The 12073-nt window shown below is 50.3% G+C and overlaps 6 protein-coding genes across 6 annotated transcripts; 3 read left to right on the top strand and 3 right to left on the bottom strand.

The window, feature by feature from the left end:
• Nucleotides 1-314: 314 nt before the first annotated feature.
• BO97DRAFT_198193 (uncharacterized protein) lies at nt 315-3135 on the bottom strand. Its single transcript, XM_025690515.1, has one exon. The coding sequence runs from the start codon at nt 2974-2976 to the stop codon at nt 610-612; it is 2367 nt and encodes a 788-aa protein (XP_025547839.1). The 5' UTR covers nt 2977-3135; the 3' UTR covers nt 315-609.
• A 2399-nt stretch (nt 3136-5534) lies between these two features.
• On the top strand, nt 5535-6917 carry BO97DRAFT_397756 (ATG3/ATG10 family protein; the record flags this gene model as incomplete). Its single annotated transcript, XM_025694159.1, has 4 exons — nt 5535-5946; nt 6243-6368; nt 6443-6661; nt 6714-6917. Exons 1-4 carry the CDS (start codon nt 5791-5793, stop codon nt 6915-6917), a joined length of 705 nt encoding a protein of 234 aa, XP_025547838.1. The 5' UTR covers nt 5535-5790.
• Nucleotides 6918-7017: 100 nt separating this feature from the next.
• Nucleotides 7018-7718, bottom strand: BO97DRAFT_353497 (U2 snRNP complex subunit MSL1; the record flags this gene model as incomplete). Its single annotated transcript, XM_025692057.1, has 3 exons — nt 7018-7317; nt 7379-7592; nt 7645-7718. 3 exons carry the CDS (start codon nt 7716-7718, stop codon nt 7018-7020), a joined length of 588 nt encoding a protein of 195 aa, XP_025547837.1.
• A 231-nt stretch (nt 7719-7949) lies between these two features.
• BO97DRAFT_446015 (WD40 repeat domain-containing protein) lies at nt 7950-9503 on the top strand. Its single transcript, XM_025698605.1, has 4 exons — nt 7950-8290; nt 8356-8942; nt 9005-9245; nt 9310-9503. The coding sequence occupies exons 1-4, from the start codon at nt 8068-8070 to the stop codon at nt 9348-9350; spliced, it is 1092 nt and encodes a 363-aa protein (XP_025547836.1). The 5' UTR covers nt 7950-8067; the 3' UTR covers nt 9351-9503.
• A 263-nt stretch (nt 9504-9766) lies between these two features.
• Nucleotides 9767-11098, top strand: BO97DRAFT_417511 (lipase family protein; the record flags this gene model as incomplete). The annotated part of the gene is made up of 2 exons (XM_025696487.1): nt 9767-10042; nt 10121-11098. 2 exons carry the CDS (start codon nt 9767-9769, stop codon nt 11096-11098), a joined length of 1254 nt encoding a protein of 417 aa, XP_025547835.1.
• Nucleotides 11099-11345: 247 nt separating this feature from the next.
• Nucleotides 11346-12033, bottom strand: BO97DRAFT_198115 (uncharacterized protein). The gene has a single exon (XM_025690514.1). The coding sequence runs from the start codon at nt 11995-11997 to the stop codon at nt 11593-11595; it is 405 nt and encodes a 134-aa protein (XP_025547834.1). The 5' UTR covers nt 11998-12033; the 3' UTR covers nt 11346-11592.
• Nucleotides 12034-12073: the final 40 nt, after the last annotated feature.

Here is a 12073-nt window from a genome sequence, read left to right as displayed (position 1 = left end):
TTTCTAAATCTCTCGAATGAATGTTGATCTACTTGGTGCCATATCGAACAGTTCCTTGCTTAACCTCCTATGCGCCTGATGTTGTCAATTGATTATCGGCTAGAGCTTATCGGCTAGAGCCACACAGTACTGGTGGAAAATTGTAGGCTGGTCTTCTCTTTGAGAGCCAGCGAGTAGATATATACATCGGAGAGATATGCGAGGGAATGCAAGTTATGAACGACGTAAAAAAGAAAAGGCAAATGCTAACCGCATAATGAAAAAAAAAGAACCTGCTCCTAGAGTATTTCGGGCGCTTCTGTCAAATATAAACAAGGATCGGAAAAACGGAAGTTGATACACAACCACCAGAGGAATATGGTATAAATAGCAGGAAATATCAAATCAGAGGCTCCATCCAGTCGAAAGAATATGGTATCGTAACATGAGGACCCAAACCAAGGAAAGCAAGACAGTGAGGATGATGGTTAGTAGGTAGTAAATGGAGTGTGAAGAAGAATTAGATATACATAGTGGAGAGACGTCTCCAACCAAGGAAATATCACGATAACACATAAGATTGTATTGATGAAAGGTGGAAGGCACCGACACCATCAATAGGCGTGCAAGCTAGACATGTCTTGTCAACCGGCGTCCTCGATGCTCAATGGTCCGGCTTCGGCTTCGACCCCGTGCAGTTTCCGAGGCCATGGTCTTCACACGTTCGTCACAAAGTTTAAGCTTTTCCTCTGCGACTAGCAAATGATATGTGTCATTGGCCGCTTTGTGACGCCAAGAATCGCTGTGCGTGCTGCTGCTGCTGCTGCTACCGCCGCCCTGAGTTCCACAATCGCTTGTTGCGCCGTTCTGAGAAGTTGACGTAGAGCTGTCCTCAGACAATGATGGGCATGTCCTGATACTCTCGTAGTGGATGTTTCTGGGTGCAATCTCAGCAGGCAAGTGCACGGCAAGATAAGACTCGGCGCCATGATGACATACCGACCCCTTGCGATTCCCTAGAAGAGGGTCATGGATACTGACATTGCTCATCCCAACATCAGAGAAAGAACTGTATCTGTTCCGATAAGGTAGACTGCTTGGCGACTGTGATGTGACAGTTTGGGCTCGCTGTGTTGAAGGGGACATACAATCGGAATCGGAAGAGGAGGCTTCAAGACTCCGCAGCTGACCACAATATTGCGGCGATGACATATAACCATTAGAGTCTTGCAGGACCGTAAACGAAGTGCTCCTGAAGCGCCCATAAGGGCGTGGCTGTTGTGTCTCGTGACACATCGAAGATATAAAAGCTGACCTGTCAGGCACCTCAGGTCCGCGACGACTGCTGCGTACTTGGAGACTCAATTGTCGATGCACGCGAGGCTGCTTTGTCGTATCCGGTGAGCCCGTAGAACGCCAATGTTGGACATTCTTCGAACCATTTCCATGTGTTGAACTAAACGATTCAGACCTAGACTGCGCAGGCACTCGAGGCTGGGAAAATCTTGCAGCTTGGTGATTATGATAGAAATGAATAGAAGTCCCGAAACTATAACCGCTTTCAGCTACAGGGTGTGAGTACGGAGGTATTCTGTGCCTGTGTTCTTTCATATGACCTCGTGGTGGGAAAGCATCTGCTCTAATACTGGCAGGTACAGAGACTCCTTCGGGGCTTGTTGCTGATGTGCACAGTGTCAATGAGTCGGGAATGGTTGGTGATCTCTCGAAAGAAAACGGGCTCGCCGGGAGATCTTCGTGCTTTGGATAGCCAACACTATCTGGAATTTGGAGTGAATATGTAGTAGGCCTGCCCCCAACAACATTCGACGGGGTGGCCTGGGAGGTCGGCAACTCGCCGCCAGAAAGATGTGTATATGATTCAGAGGCAGGCAAGTGGCCAAGATTGTTCATGATTCTTGAGGGCGCCAGACAAGGCTGCTCAAAAGAACTTCCTTCCATCAAAGGATGCAAGTTGTCTTGTCGCTCGAAGCGGATCGACTCCATTCCAGATGCACATTCTGACTGTATGTCTGGCCCTGGACTCTCGGGACATTTAAGCCTAGTTCTATCACTAGGACAAGGAGATGCGGATCCATTGACGACGCGTAATGATCCTAATTTCAAGGCTCCCAAGTGGGTGTATTCGAGTTCGTTCGGCGTAGGAGGACGTAATTGCGCCGAGGGAACAGCAGGTCTGGGAGTGCTCTCTCTAACGTCAGATGATAATCCTTGGCGCGGCGGATAGTGCATGTTCGTGTAGGTATTTAAAGGTTCACTTCCTTGATCAATCATCGGAGGCTGTCTCCGAGTTGAGTCTCTTGTCGATCGTCTTGTCGCGACCCCGGGCCGCGTCAACAGAGACCGTCGACGAATCAGAGAAAACCCTTGACTGTCGACCATGAAATGCGTGTTAGAGGACTTTGCTTCTTCAATCGTACTGCGGCGAATAGCACTAGGCGTTCTATGAGGGGTTGAATGGGTGGAGTATGATCGTTTGGGCTGCTGGTCAGTTGGAGATTGTGGGTCGGTTCGAGAGTTTGCGGACCGGAAGGTGTCTTGTCTAGAGGGCTGGAAGGAAGCTCGCCTGCTCATGGTAGATGAGCCGACAGTGGAAGCAGTGGGCGAGCGCAGGATTGAGCCCTGTGGCTCTTTTACTATGGACTGGCATTTTCGGGTCGCATTGACGGAAGGCCACTGCTTTCCAGGATGATAGGTGACGGAAGGCAGAGAATGGGACCTTCGTCCGCTCGAACCGGAATCATATGTATACGTGCTGATGGGTATTGATGCTCCAGTCCATGGATTCTGCCACGCAGCAGTGGGTTGCAGACACGCAGAAGAACTGGCAGGAGAAGGTTGATGGAATGCGGGGGAGTCGGCCGATCCCACTGTTGCTTGTTTCGGAGGCGGCTTTGACAGCCGGTTTGAACGGCGGCGGCGCTTGTCTCTGTGAACTGATGACGTCGTCAGGGTCGTCGTCGACAGAAAGCTTCCCATGGCAGCAGTGAGAGGCTTGACGACTAACAGGATCAGGCACCCTCCTAGTAATTTAATACCAACAGCACAGACTCAGCATAGAGAGAGTCCCATGGAATCAACTATGAAATGATGTGAGAATAGATATCGACAACCAGGCTCGAAGCGCCAGGCTTCTTGTTAGTAAAACCCCCGGAAGGAGATGTAGTCTTCCAGTTTTGATGCGAACCATGCAACAGACGTCAGAGACGCGCTAAGCACAAAGGTAAGGCCAAAACTGGGGTGGTTATTGTTTCAGAAGGTGCGCGGTTGACGCTAGGTTCGGCAGTGGAGTCGTTTGATGCTAAACCCCCTGAGCATAGACAGCACGAGTGAGAAGTGTATCAAATGTCGTTGCAATTCGCAATTGATGTGGTATTTTCCAGCAATTCTTCTTTCCTTGGCCCCCTCTCCTCTCCTGTGCAGATTTTGGGGGGAAGAAACAAAGCCGCCAGGTGTACTGTAGGGACGTAATTGGGATGAGGCGATTGGTTTTCGAGGGCTAAGTGTCGTGAGCGATGTGAGAGGTATGATTGATCAATGGACTTTTCTTACGGCCCTTTGGCACGCTGAAGGGGCCGAGTACCACTTTCTAGAGATATTTGAATCTTGGAAGGTGTAGTATTCAATTAGCCGTAAGCGATTTTTCCATTATTGTGGACAAAATGTTAATTAAAGCCTCTTGAACCCTGAATTATTGCAATGTCAGAGGGGATTTTGACTTGGGAGAAAGAGGAGGGGGTGGTGAGGGAGAGGATGAATCGGATCCAGCCCACAGACGGGCAAGATAGATTAAGAATTAAGAATTGGAGTCTGAGGTAGTCGATAAGCAAGGGAAATGAGATACATAAAAGAAGTGGAGCTCCACTGGTGCTGCCATGGTTGAGGGATGCACGACAAGACACGACAATGACGAATGCGTTTGTGGTCTCTGCTTCCCTTGACGGAATGGGGAGGAGGGGGAAGAGTCGGGGAAGGGAACCCGGTTCGATATGAACCGATGGAGGACGGACAGCGATGGGACAGATCGACAGCTTGAGGTAACGGTCGGGATGCAAACCAGCTTCGGATGACACGACTCAATCCAACAGTCCAACAGCTAACTAGCACTGCAGACTCTTCAATATCTAACTACTCCGTACTTGGATGATTTCCGGGCTGGTGGGAAGAAATCAGGAAGATTACGGTACGCTCCTGACATTAGCGGTTCTTTCGCCGTATTCCGCTTGATTTGTACTGGAGGTAAGCCTTACTTACTGTAAGTACAGTACAGTACCTACATACAGTGGAAGAAGCCATCAACTTATTTTTTAATGAGTCCCTGGGACACCTGGCTTCTTGAATTTTCTCCATTTCTGCAACACTAGTAGCATCGCAATACGAGCGACGAGAATCGTTAATCTGAACGGAGAGGACACTAAGGTTCTCAGGGTGAAGGACGTCGAAGGCATGGCATGGCAGCGTATAATTGGAGTCGAACGCCTCCTCTGAATGCGGACCGAGTGGCTCATTGCAGTGGCAATGGTGCCGTAGTCTTGAGCCAGCAGCTCCCCTGAAGTGTCGCAAGCGAAAATCAAACTCCCGCGGAATGTGCTCCGACGTAATCTGGATGAAGGACTCAGAACTTCACATCCTGTTCCGTAGCTTTCATCTCGTCTACTCTACCAAGACTGGATGATTGAGGGGAGGGGGAACCTATCTCGTCGATGCCAAACCAAAGGAACAAATCAGTATACTGTACGGTATATGGAAGTATGTACTTCTGTACTGGTATTGTAGGTAGTATTTGGATCGTCAGGTCTCAGGACTCAGGAGGACCATGGAGCTGGTTTAGGCCAGCAGCGATGTGGATCATTCCAGGGGAGAAAGCTTGATGGCTGAGGGAGATAATGTCCATGATTGGTGCTTTCTCTGCTCTCGACACTGGTCGCATCTAAAGGCGGCAAACCGGACTTTGGACACGACTAGGTGGTAGGTAGAGATAGTCTACTACAGTACTAGTTAGTATTAGTACTACCAACTATTCCACGGTACTCCGTAGTACTGTTTTACAGGCAGGACCTTGGTCTCAAGAAGATGCAAGCAACATTGCATGATGATGATGATGATGATGACTTGCCCCGGCGCCAAGGCGATGAATTCTCTACCGGAGTCCCGTGATGCCTTTTCGAAGCTCTCAGTATCTCGACCGCTCCAGACAATGTGAATGGCATATCCATTGTTGTTGTCCTGTCATATCCGCCGTTGAGTGCCTTACTGTTCTATACTACTAAGTAGGTGCCAACCTGCTGATCAATCGATCCTCTTCACTGCCTAGCTATGTTTTAGCTTTTGCCCCTGAATGAGATAGTCTGTCACCCTGAGTACTCTTGCCTGAGCACCACCGTAGCTATCCCAGCCTGACTCGTATCGAGAGTTCAGCAACAATGTTCCACATACAATAGACTAGCCTAGTCAGAGCTCTTGGATGGAGCCTTTTGAGTTTTCCACCTCCACTCACTGCACCTTTACCGCTTTGGAAACTTGTCCGACTTCGGTTCGGTTCGCCTCTTGGACGTTTGGCTAGATCCAGCATCCGACGTTCACTGCATTCCTACCATCACTGCATGGAAGAGTGTTTCTCAGCTTTCTCTTATCTACCCGAAAACGGCTGGCTTGAAAAGGCATCATCTACGGACCTGATTGAGGTGTGTTCGCTGGTCTAGACGTGAGCACGGTAGTCTTTGCATCCCAGAGCTGTCTGCAGCCCGATCTTGTCGGTCAGTCGTCGGATTACACCGCGTCGTTACCTGTCGCATGGCCTCTTCGACCTGCGCCCAACAGCCAGCCTTGGCGAACTTCCCTCTACTCACAAACAAAGAGTTCAATTCTGCCTGTCGCGAATTTCTCGATCGAGTTCGTTTAGTGGATGAGTCGACATCGAAACAGCTGACCGTCCGCTTGACTCAACGGGTTAGTTCCTGATGGCTATCTTCATCATCAAATCTAGTTCTTCACTCTCCCCACTGCCCAGCTGTGTTGCGTTACTCCGCGTTGTTGAGTCTCTTGTGAGCTTTTTATCCTATACAAGCACCATGGAGCGAGACCTCTTCCATCATCACCAATTGTAGAGAGAGGTGAACGTGCAACGCATCTTTTCGGCTTTACATGCATTCGTTGAAACTACGTTCTTCTCCCCACCCCTCCCCTCATGCCCCCCCCCGGCTCCCACAAATAACATCATGTATCATAGTGAGCTAATCTGCTAGACAACTGGTCCGATTCTGAGCATAATACGGCGGATCGCACACCCCGGCATCCCTACATGTGATGGTCTCTCGTTGGAAGACGAACCGAACCCAAGACGGCAGCTAGAGGCTTACGAAGATGACCCCGTCCGTGCAACAGCCCATGTCATTGTAATTGATTTCAGGAAAAAGAGAAGCAACGTCTAATGCACTATGAACAGGAAGCTCTCATCCGTACTACCGAGCCCAGCATCGGCTTACATGTAGTTTATGACGTTGTTCTTTCACCCACCTACCAAACCCCCGTTCTGTACTTCGGTTTACGGCGGTATGGTCACCCCGAACCGCTGGGAATCGACGCGATCTACCAATATTTGGTACCGAGCCAGTACAGGAAGGAACTCCGAAGCGTGGGTGTCATGGGTGGGATTAGTCTCGGCGTATGTGCAAGTACTCAGGATCCTAGCTCGAGCCAGAGCTTATAATTTGTAGTATCATCCAGATTCTGGAACCCCAGCATTCTTCGTTCACCCGTGCAACACTGCAGATGCTATGAGACAACTCGCAGGACACCGGCATGTCACTCCGGAGACGTATCTCATCATCTGGCTTGGATTGGTCGGAAATCGGTTGGGTCTTCAACTGCCAAGGGAAATCTTTGCGACAGATGGGATGCGAGGAATTCTAAGGTGTTAGATCTCGCAATCTCAACCTATTGAAAATTCTTCGCCTGGCATGCTCCCGGCATTCTGTCGATAGTAACCTGACCCACGTATACGAGGGCACCGTTAGAAATCTAGTCTTCATCGGAGGAAGCTTCCATTGGGACATCGCTATCCTCATCCATTGGAGCTTCCTCTTCGTCACTGTCTTCCTCACGAGGTCGTTTGACACCATGAGCTGTCTGATTCTCTCCGTTGGTTTCCTCGCTCGGTTTCGGCGGCAATGCTACTGATCCGGGAGGTCCGCTAAAAATCGACTTTTGCAGCTCGGTAGATGCTGGGCCAGCTTGGCCACCGGAGGATGCATTTGACACGTGATATGTTCCACGAAGCCTTGCGATCACGTCTGATGTGCCTCTGGCATACACAATTTTCTGTATGGATTCAGGGTTAGCATATGAACGACAACCATGAGCCGGAATGCGTAGTATATACCATCTGTTTGCCGAAGAATTCAAATCCCTGGAGAGCGCGCATGGCTTGCGTACTGGTTTGGACATCCTTGAAGACGATATGAGCCTGGCCACGCATTTTCTCGGTTTTCAGGGCGACGACATCCAAAACAGTGCCGTACGTGGAGAAGAGCATGTAGAGGGAAAGTCGCAGATCATGTTTTCGAAGTTTGTCTGGCAAGTTCGTGCAATATAAGCTGAGGCTGGTTAGCTCCGTGGTCTTGTGTCCGGGCGGCAGGGAATACTCACGTTTGATTAGGGAGACCACTGGATGGCGGTTTACCTTGGGCACCGCCGCGTGCAGGCATCACTTTCGTAGTCATGTTTGATAGTAGTGATTCCAAAAACAAAGGAGATGTAAAGAATTCCCAGCCGGAAATACACAATGTGCAATTGAGCTCAGAGAGACCGATTGACAACAGTGAGGATAAAGTCTGCGCGGCCACTAACATCTGAACAAGTGAACGATATAGAGTCATGTGATGTATTATCTAATCGGGGGGATCTCCCGCGTCATCGTCAGACCTATCTGTTACGTTCACTTTACCGACCATCCCTCCCCCCATTTCCCCTCTCCTCTCACTTCCAGGTCAACACTCCTTGGTCACCAACATCACAACAATAACCTCAGAACCCTGACAGTAGAGAGACCCTCCTGTCACTCTCGTTATCATGCCCACTCCCGAAGTTCATCATCTTTTTCATAACCCAATTGCTGATCATTCTTTTTCTCCGGACAAATCAACCCTTGCAGTTGCACGGGATAGCAATGTGGAGCTCTACCAGAAATCAGGCAACAAGTTCTCATTGACCGATGAGCTCAAAGGCCATGAGAAAATAGTGACCGGTGTGGACATTGCTCCCAATAGCGGTCGTATCGTTACTTGCTCGCAGGGTATCTCATCTCTCCTTTTTCAGGTTCCTGCCTCGGTCGCAGTCTAACATCGGATTCCAATACAGACAGAAATGCTTACGTTTGGGAGCGCACTCCATCGGGCTGGAAGCCAACTCTCGTATTACTTCGCATCAACCGAGCTGCGACTTTTGTAAGGTGGTCACCCTCGGAGCAGAAGTTCGCTGTTGGTTCAGGTGCTCGTGTGATCGCTGTGTGTTATTTCGAGGAGGAGAATGACTGGTGGATTTCAAAACATTTAAAGAAGCCGATCCGGAGTACTATCACCACTCTCGCTTGGCATCCAAACTCGGTGCTTCTGGCTGCAGGCTCCACTGACTCTCACGCTAGAGTCTTTTCTAGCTTTATCAAGGGAGTCGATACACGTCCGGAGCCGAGTGCCTGGGGAGAACGCCTGCCCTTCAACACAATCTGCGGCGAGTTCCTGAATGACTCCGCTGGCTGGATCCACGGAGTTTCATTCTCTCCCAGCGGCAATGCCCTTGCCTTCACTGGCCATGATAGTAGTATCACGGTCGTCTACCCGAGTGCCCCAGAACAGCCTCCTCGAGCGATGCTTAACGTTACAACCCGCCTACTTCCCTTTAACAGCTTGATTTGGAATGGAGAAAACGAGATCATCGCTGCCGGTCATGTATGAGATATCCAATCGCTTTAAAAGAAACACGGGAACTCGGAGCTAACTTCCGGATGCAGGATTGCGAACCATACCGCTTCGGCGGCGATGAAAGTGGATGGCAGCTTACGGGGACCATCGAAAACAAGACAGGACCAGGGGCCGGCAGTGCGCGGGAAGAGTCCGCTCTGCACATGTTCCGTCAGATGGATCTCAAGGGGCAAACTCAGGCCGATACCCAACTCAAGTCAACCCACCAAAACACCATCAGCACTGTGAGGGTGTATGAGGAGACCAACGGAGTTCTGTCCAAATTTAGCAGTGAGTTCATCCTATGCGGATCCTCTGATCAGTGCCTAAAGGCCTAACTAACTCCGGAATGCAGCGAGTGGGGTTGATGGTCGTGTTGTTGTCTGGACAATTTGAACTCATCTGATGATGGTTACAGGGAGAGGTCTAGTGCCGCAGCTTGGCACTTTCTTGCCTTTCTCTTCTGATACTGCACTACCATATTGTAAATGCTATGGTCACTGTAGGAACGCATCCAAGTACATACAATATGATCAAATATGTTTACACTCCGTGTGAGAGGTCAAAAGGCGTGCACGAGATATTAACCATCTGTTTGTATGATGATCGGGTAAGGTACCGTAAGGCCGAAGAAAACGGGATCCACCTTGGCGGTAACTTTCCCCGGATTGTTCGACGTCACGCACGCCTCGCCGCTCGTCACGGGCCCCTCGAGCTTCAGTTATAAGTACTTGGACCAAGCGGTCTCCCACGTCGCTTCATCATAGGAGTTGCGCAAAAATGCATGGAAAAAGTAAAGCAAGAGTTCTACCATGGCCATGACCCCGTTTTCTCAGAAAGTGTTTTATCTTTGCTTTGCTCTGGCCTCTCTTTCCCTTGTCCTAATTGCCCGCAACGCCTCCTTCGTTCCGGTTGAGCGGATCTTGCCTGATGAAGTCCAGCGTTCAATTCCTTGGGAGCTTTTTGATGCCTTGAATCAGCTCGCCCGAGTAGTAGACGTCTCATATTGTGTCGGTAGCACAGGGCTTCGAAGACCCTTCGAGTGTCTTAGTCACTGCGCCGATCTCGAAGGGTTTGAATTGATCACAGTAAGTGCCGAGTTCCTGATGGCAGAGAGGAAACTAGACTATCTCTAATAGTCGCCTTCTCTTGGAAACTTGAATTAGGCATGGAATACAGGACCATTCTTGTCAGACTCCTGCGGGTATATCGCCCTTTCTCATCCGCCGTCACCACGACAGATCATCGTCGCTTTTCGTGGCACCTATTCGATTGCGAACACTATCATCGATCTCTCTGCTTACCCGCAGAGCTATGTCCCCTATAACCCAGGCAATAGCACCGGACACGGAGCAGAGACGACGCTTCATTGTAAGAATTGTACGGTCCATGCAGGATTCATGACCTCCTGGCAGAACACACGCCTGATTGTCCTCGAACATGTCTCTGCCGCAAGGCTACAATATCCGGACTACAATCTGGTGCTAGTCGGGCACTCGCTGGGTGGGGCTGTTGCTGCCCTGGCTGGGGTGGAGATGCAGCTTCGAGGCTGGAGGCCGACCGTGACGACATTTGGGGAACCGAAGGTCGGCAATCGGGGCTTTGCCGAATACCTGGCCGCATTATTCGAACAACCGAATGGAACAGCGATAGTGCCCGTCGAGCGGTATAGATTTCGCCGCGTAACGCATGTAAACGACCCTGTTCCGCTCTTGCCGCTCGCCGATTGGGGCTATGAAATGCACGCGGGAGAGATCTTCATCGCGAAGGAGGACCTCCCACCATCGGTCTCCGATGTGAAGTTCTGCGAGGGGCATCAGGACGCGCGCTGCATAGCTGGTGCAAGTGGAGCTTCGGAGATCGCTCTTCACGAGACGGCCTCTCTCGTCGTACCCCCGCAGGGTCTCATCAGTACGCCTGCTCGCTCTTCCCGGCAGGAGGTGCTGGCGCATGGGTCCTCGCCTGAAGATTCTTCCCTAGACTCACAGGACGATGAGCAGTTCTACGGTGAGGCCTGGCGAAGACTCCACTGGCATCTGATCCCAACCCGCTTTCGTCTGTGGGAGCTCTTCTTCGCCCATCGAGACTACTTCTGGCGACTGGGGCTTTGTGTCCCGGGGGGGGATCCAACTGGTAAGGGGTGATGGTTTAGCCAGGTTAGTCAATTCAAGGAGCTAGCTCGCGATATGTTCTTTGCTTGCCCTCTGGTTTGGCACCAAACAAGCCTAAGATGCGAAAATGGAAATGTCTACCTTTTAACGATTTTCTTCCTTCTGCTCTGAGATTGTGTTTCACGCAGCGGGCTAGTCCCATAATAAGATTCTACCAAAATGTGCCCTCATGTTTCATGAAGAAGAACGTTCATCCGACAAGCCGTGCGCATTTGCAACAGCCTAAACCTAGGTTCCTTGATTGGCATCTAAGGGTGACCAAGCAGAAGCGATGGACACATGGTCTACCTATTACCATCCGCGACGATACAGAGCCCACTCATCTGCACTCCTGGCAGGGATTCTTCTCTCCGAGTGTCTCTTACGGTAGACATTGGACCGCGGAAAAGACTGATAGCATGCTCGCGGGTGAAGAAGCCAACATCTTCACACAGCGAATATGGGCGACAGCGTGCTTCCACCTTGCCTCAACCTCTGAAGTCACAAAGATATATGAGAATGAATGAGAGAATTGGGATTATTGAGAAGACTGCCATTCTGGCCCGTCCATTACGGCCGTGGTCTAGACAATGACTATCTTCCCCATGTAACTTTCTGAGGACGGTACAATGCTGGAAGGCCTTTTTGCCCCTGCTTATTTTACCGTCTTCCGGGCAGTGTGATTCGTTGAGTGTTGATGAGGATATGTACCTTATTTGACTATCCACCTCGCTGTATTGGCATCGCTCATGAAACGTCATAGGCCTACCTAGTCCTTTCCCACGCACGCCTTGGTGATCAATGGATCCTGTAACGTCAACTGACATGAGTTGGTACGATTGACTAAGGCGACTGGTGTCCTGCTGCGGTATTAATCTCCATGAACCAAGCATTTTGTAGAATGTATCATGTATCACGGCAAGGGGGACAGGAAGGTGGCGGCGCCCGTTTAGAGTCTACCTACGGTAG

This window comes from Aspergillus homomorphus (assembly GCF_003184865.1).
Source record: "Aspergillus homomorphus CBS 101889 unplaced genomic scaffold BO97scaffold_45, whole genome shotgun sequence".
In the NCBI taxonomy this organism is placed as follows: Eukaryota; Fungi; Ascomycota; class Eurotiomycetes; order Eurotiales; family Aspergillaceae; genus Aspergillus; species Aspergillus homomorphus.
This window is presented reverse-complemented; position numbering and strand designations above follow the sequence as displayed.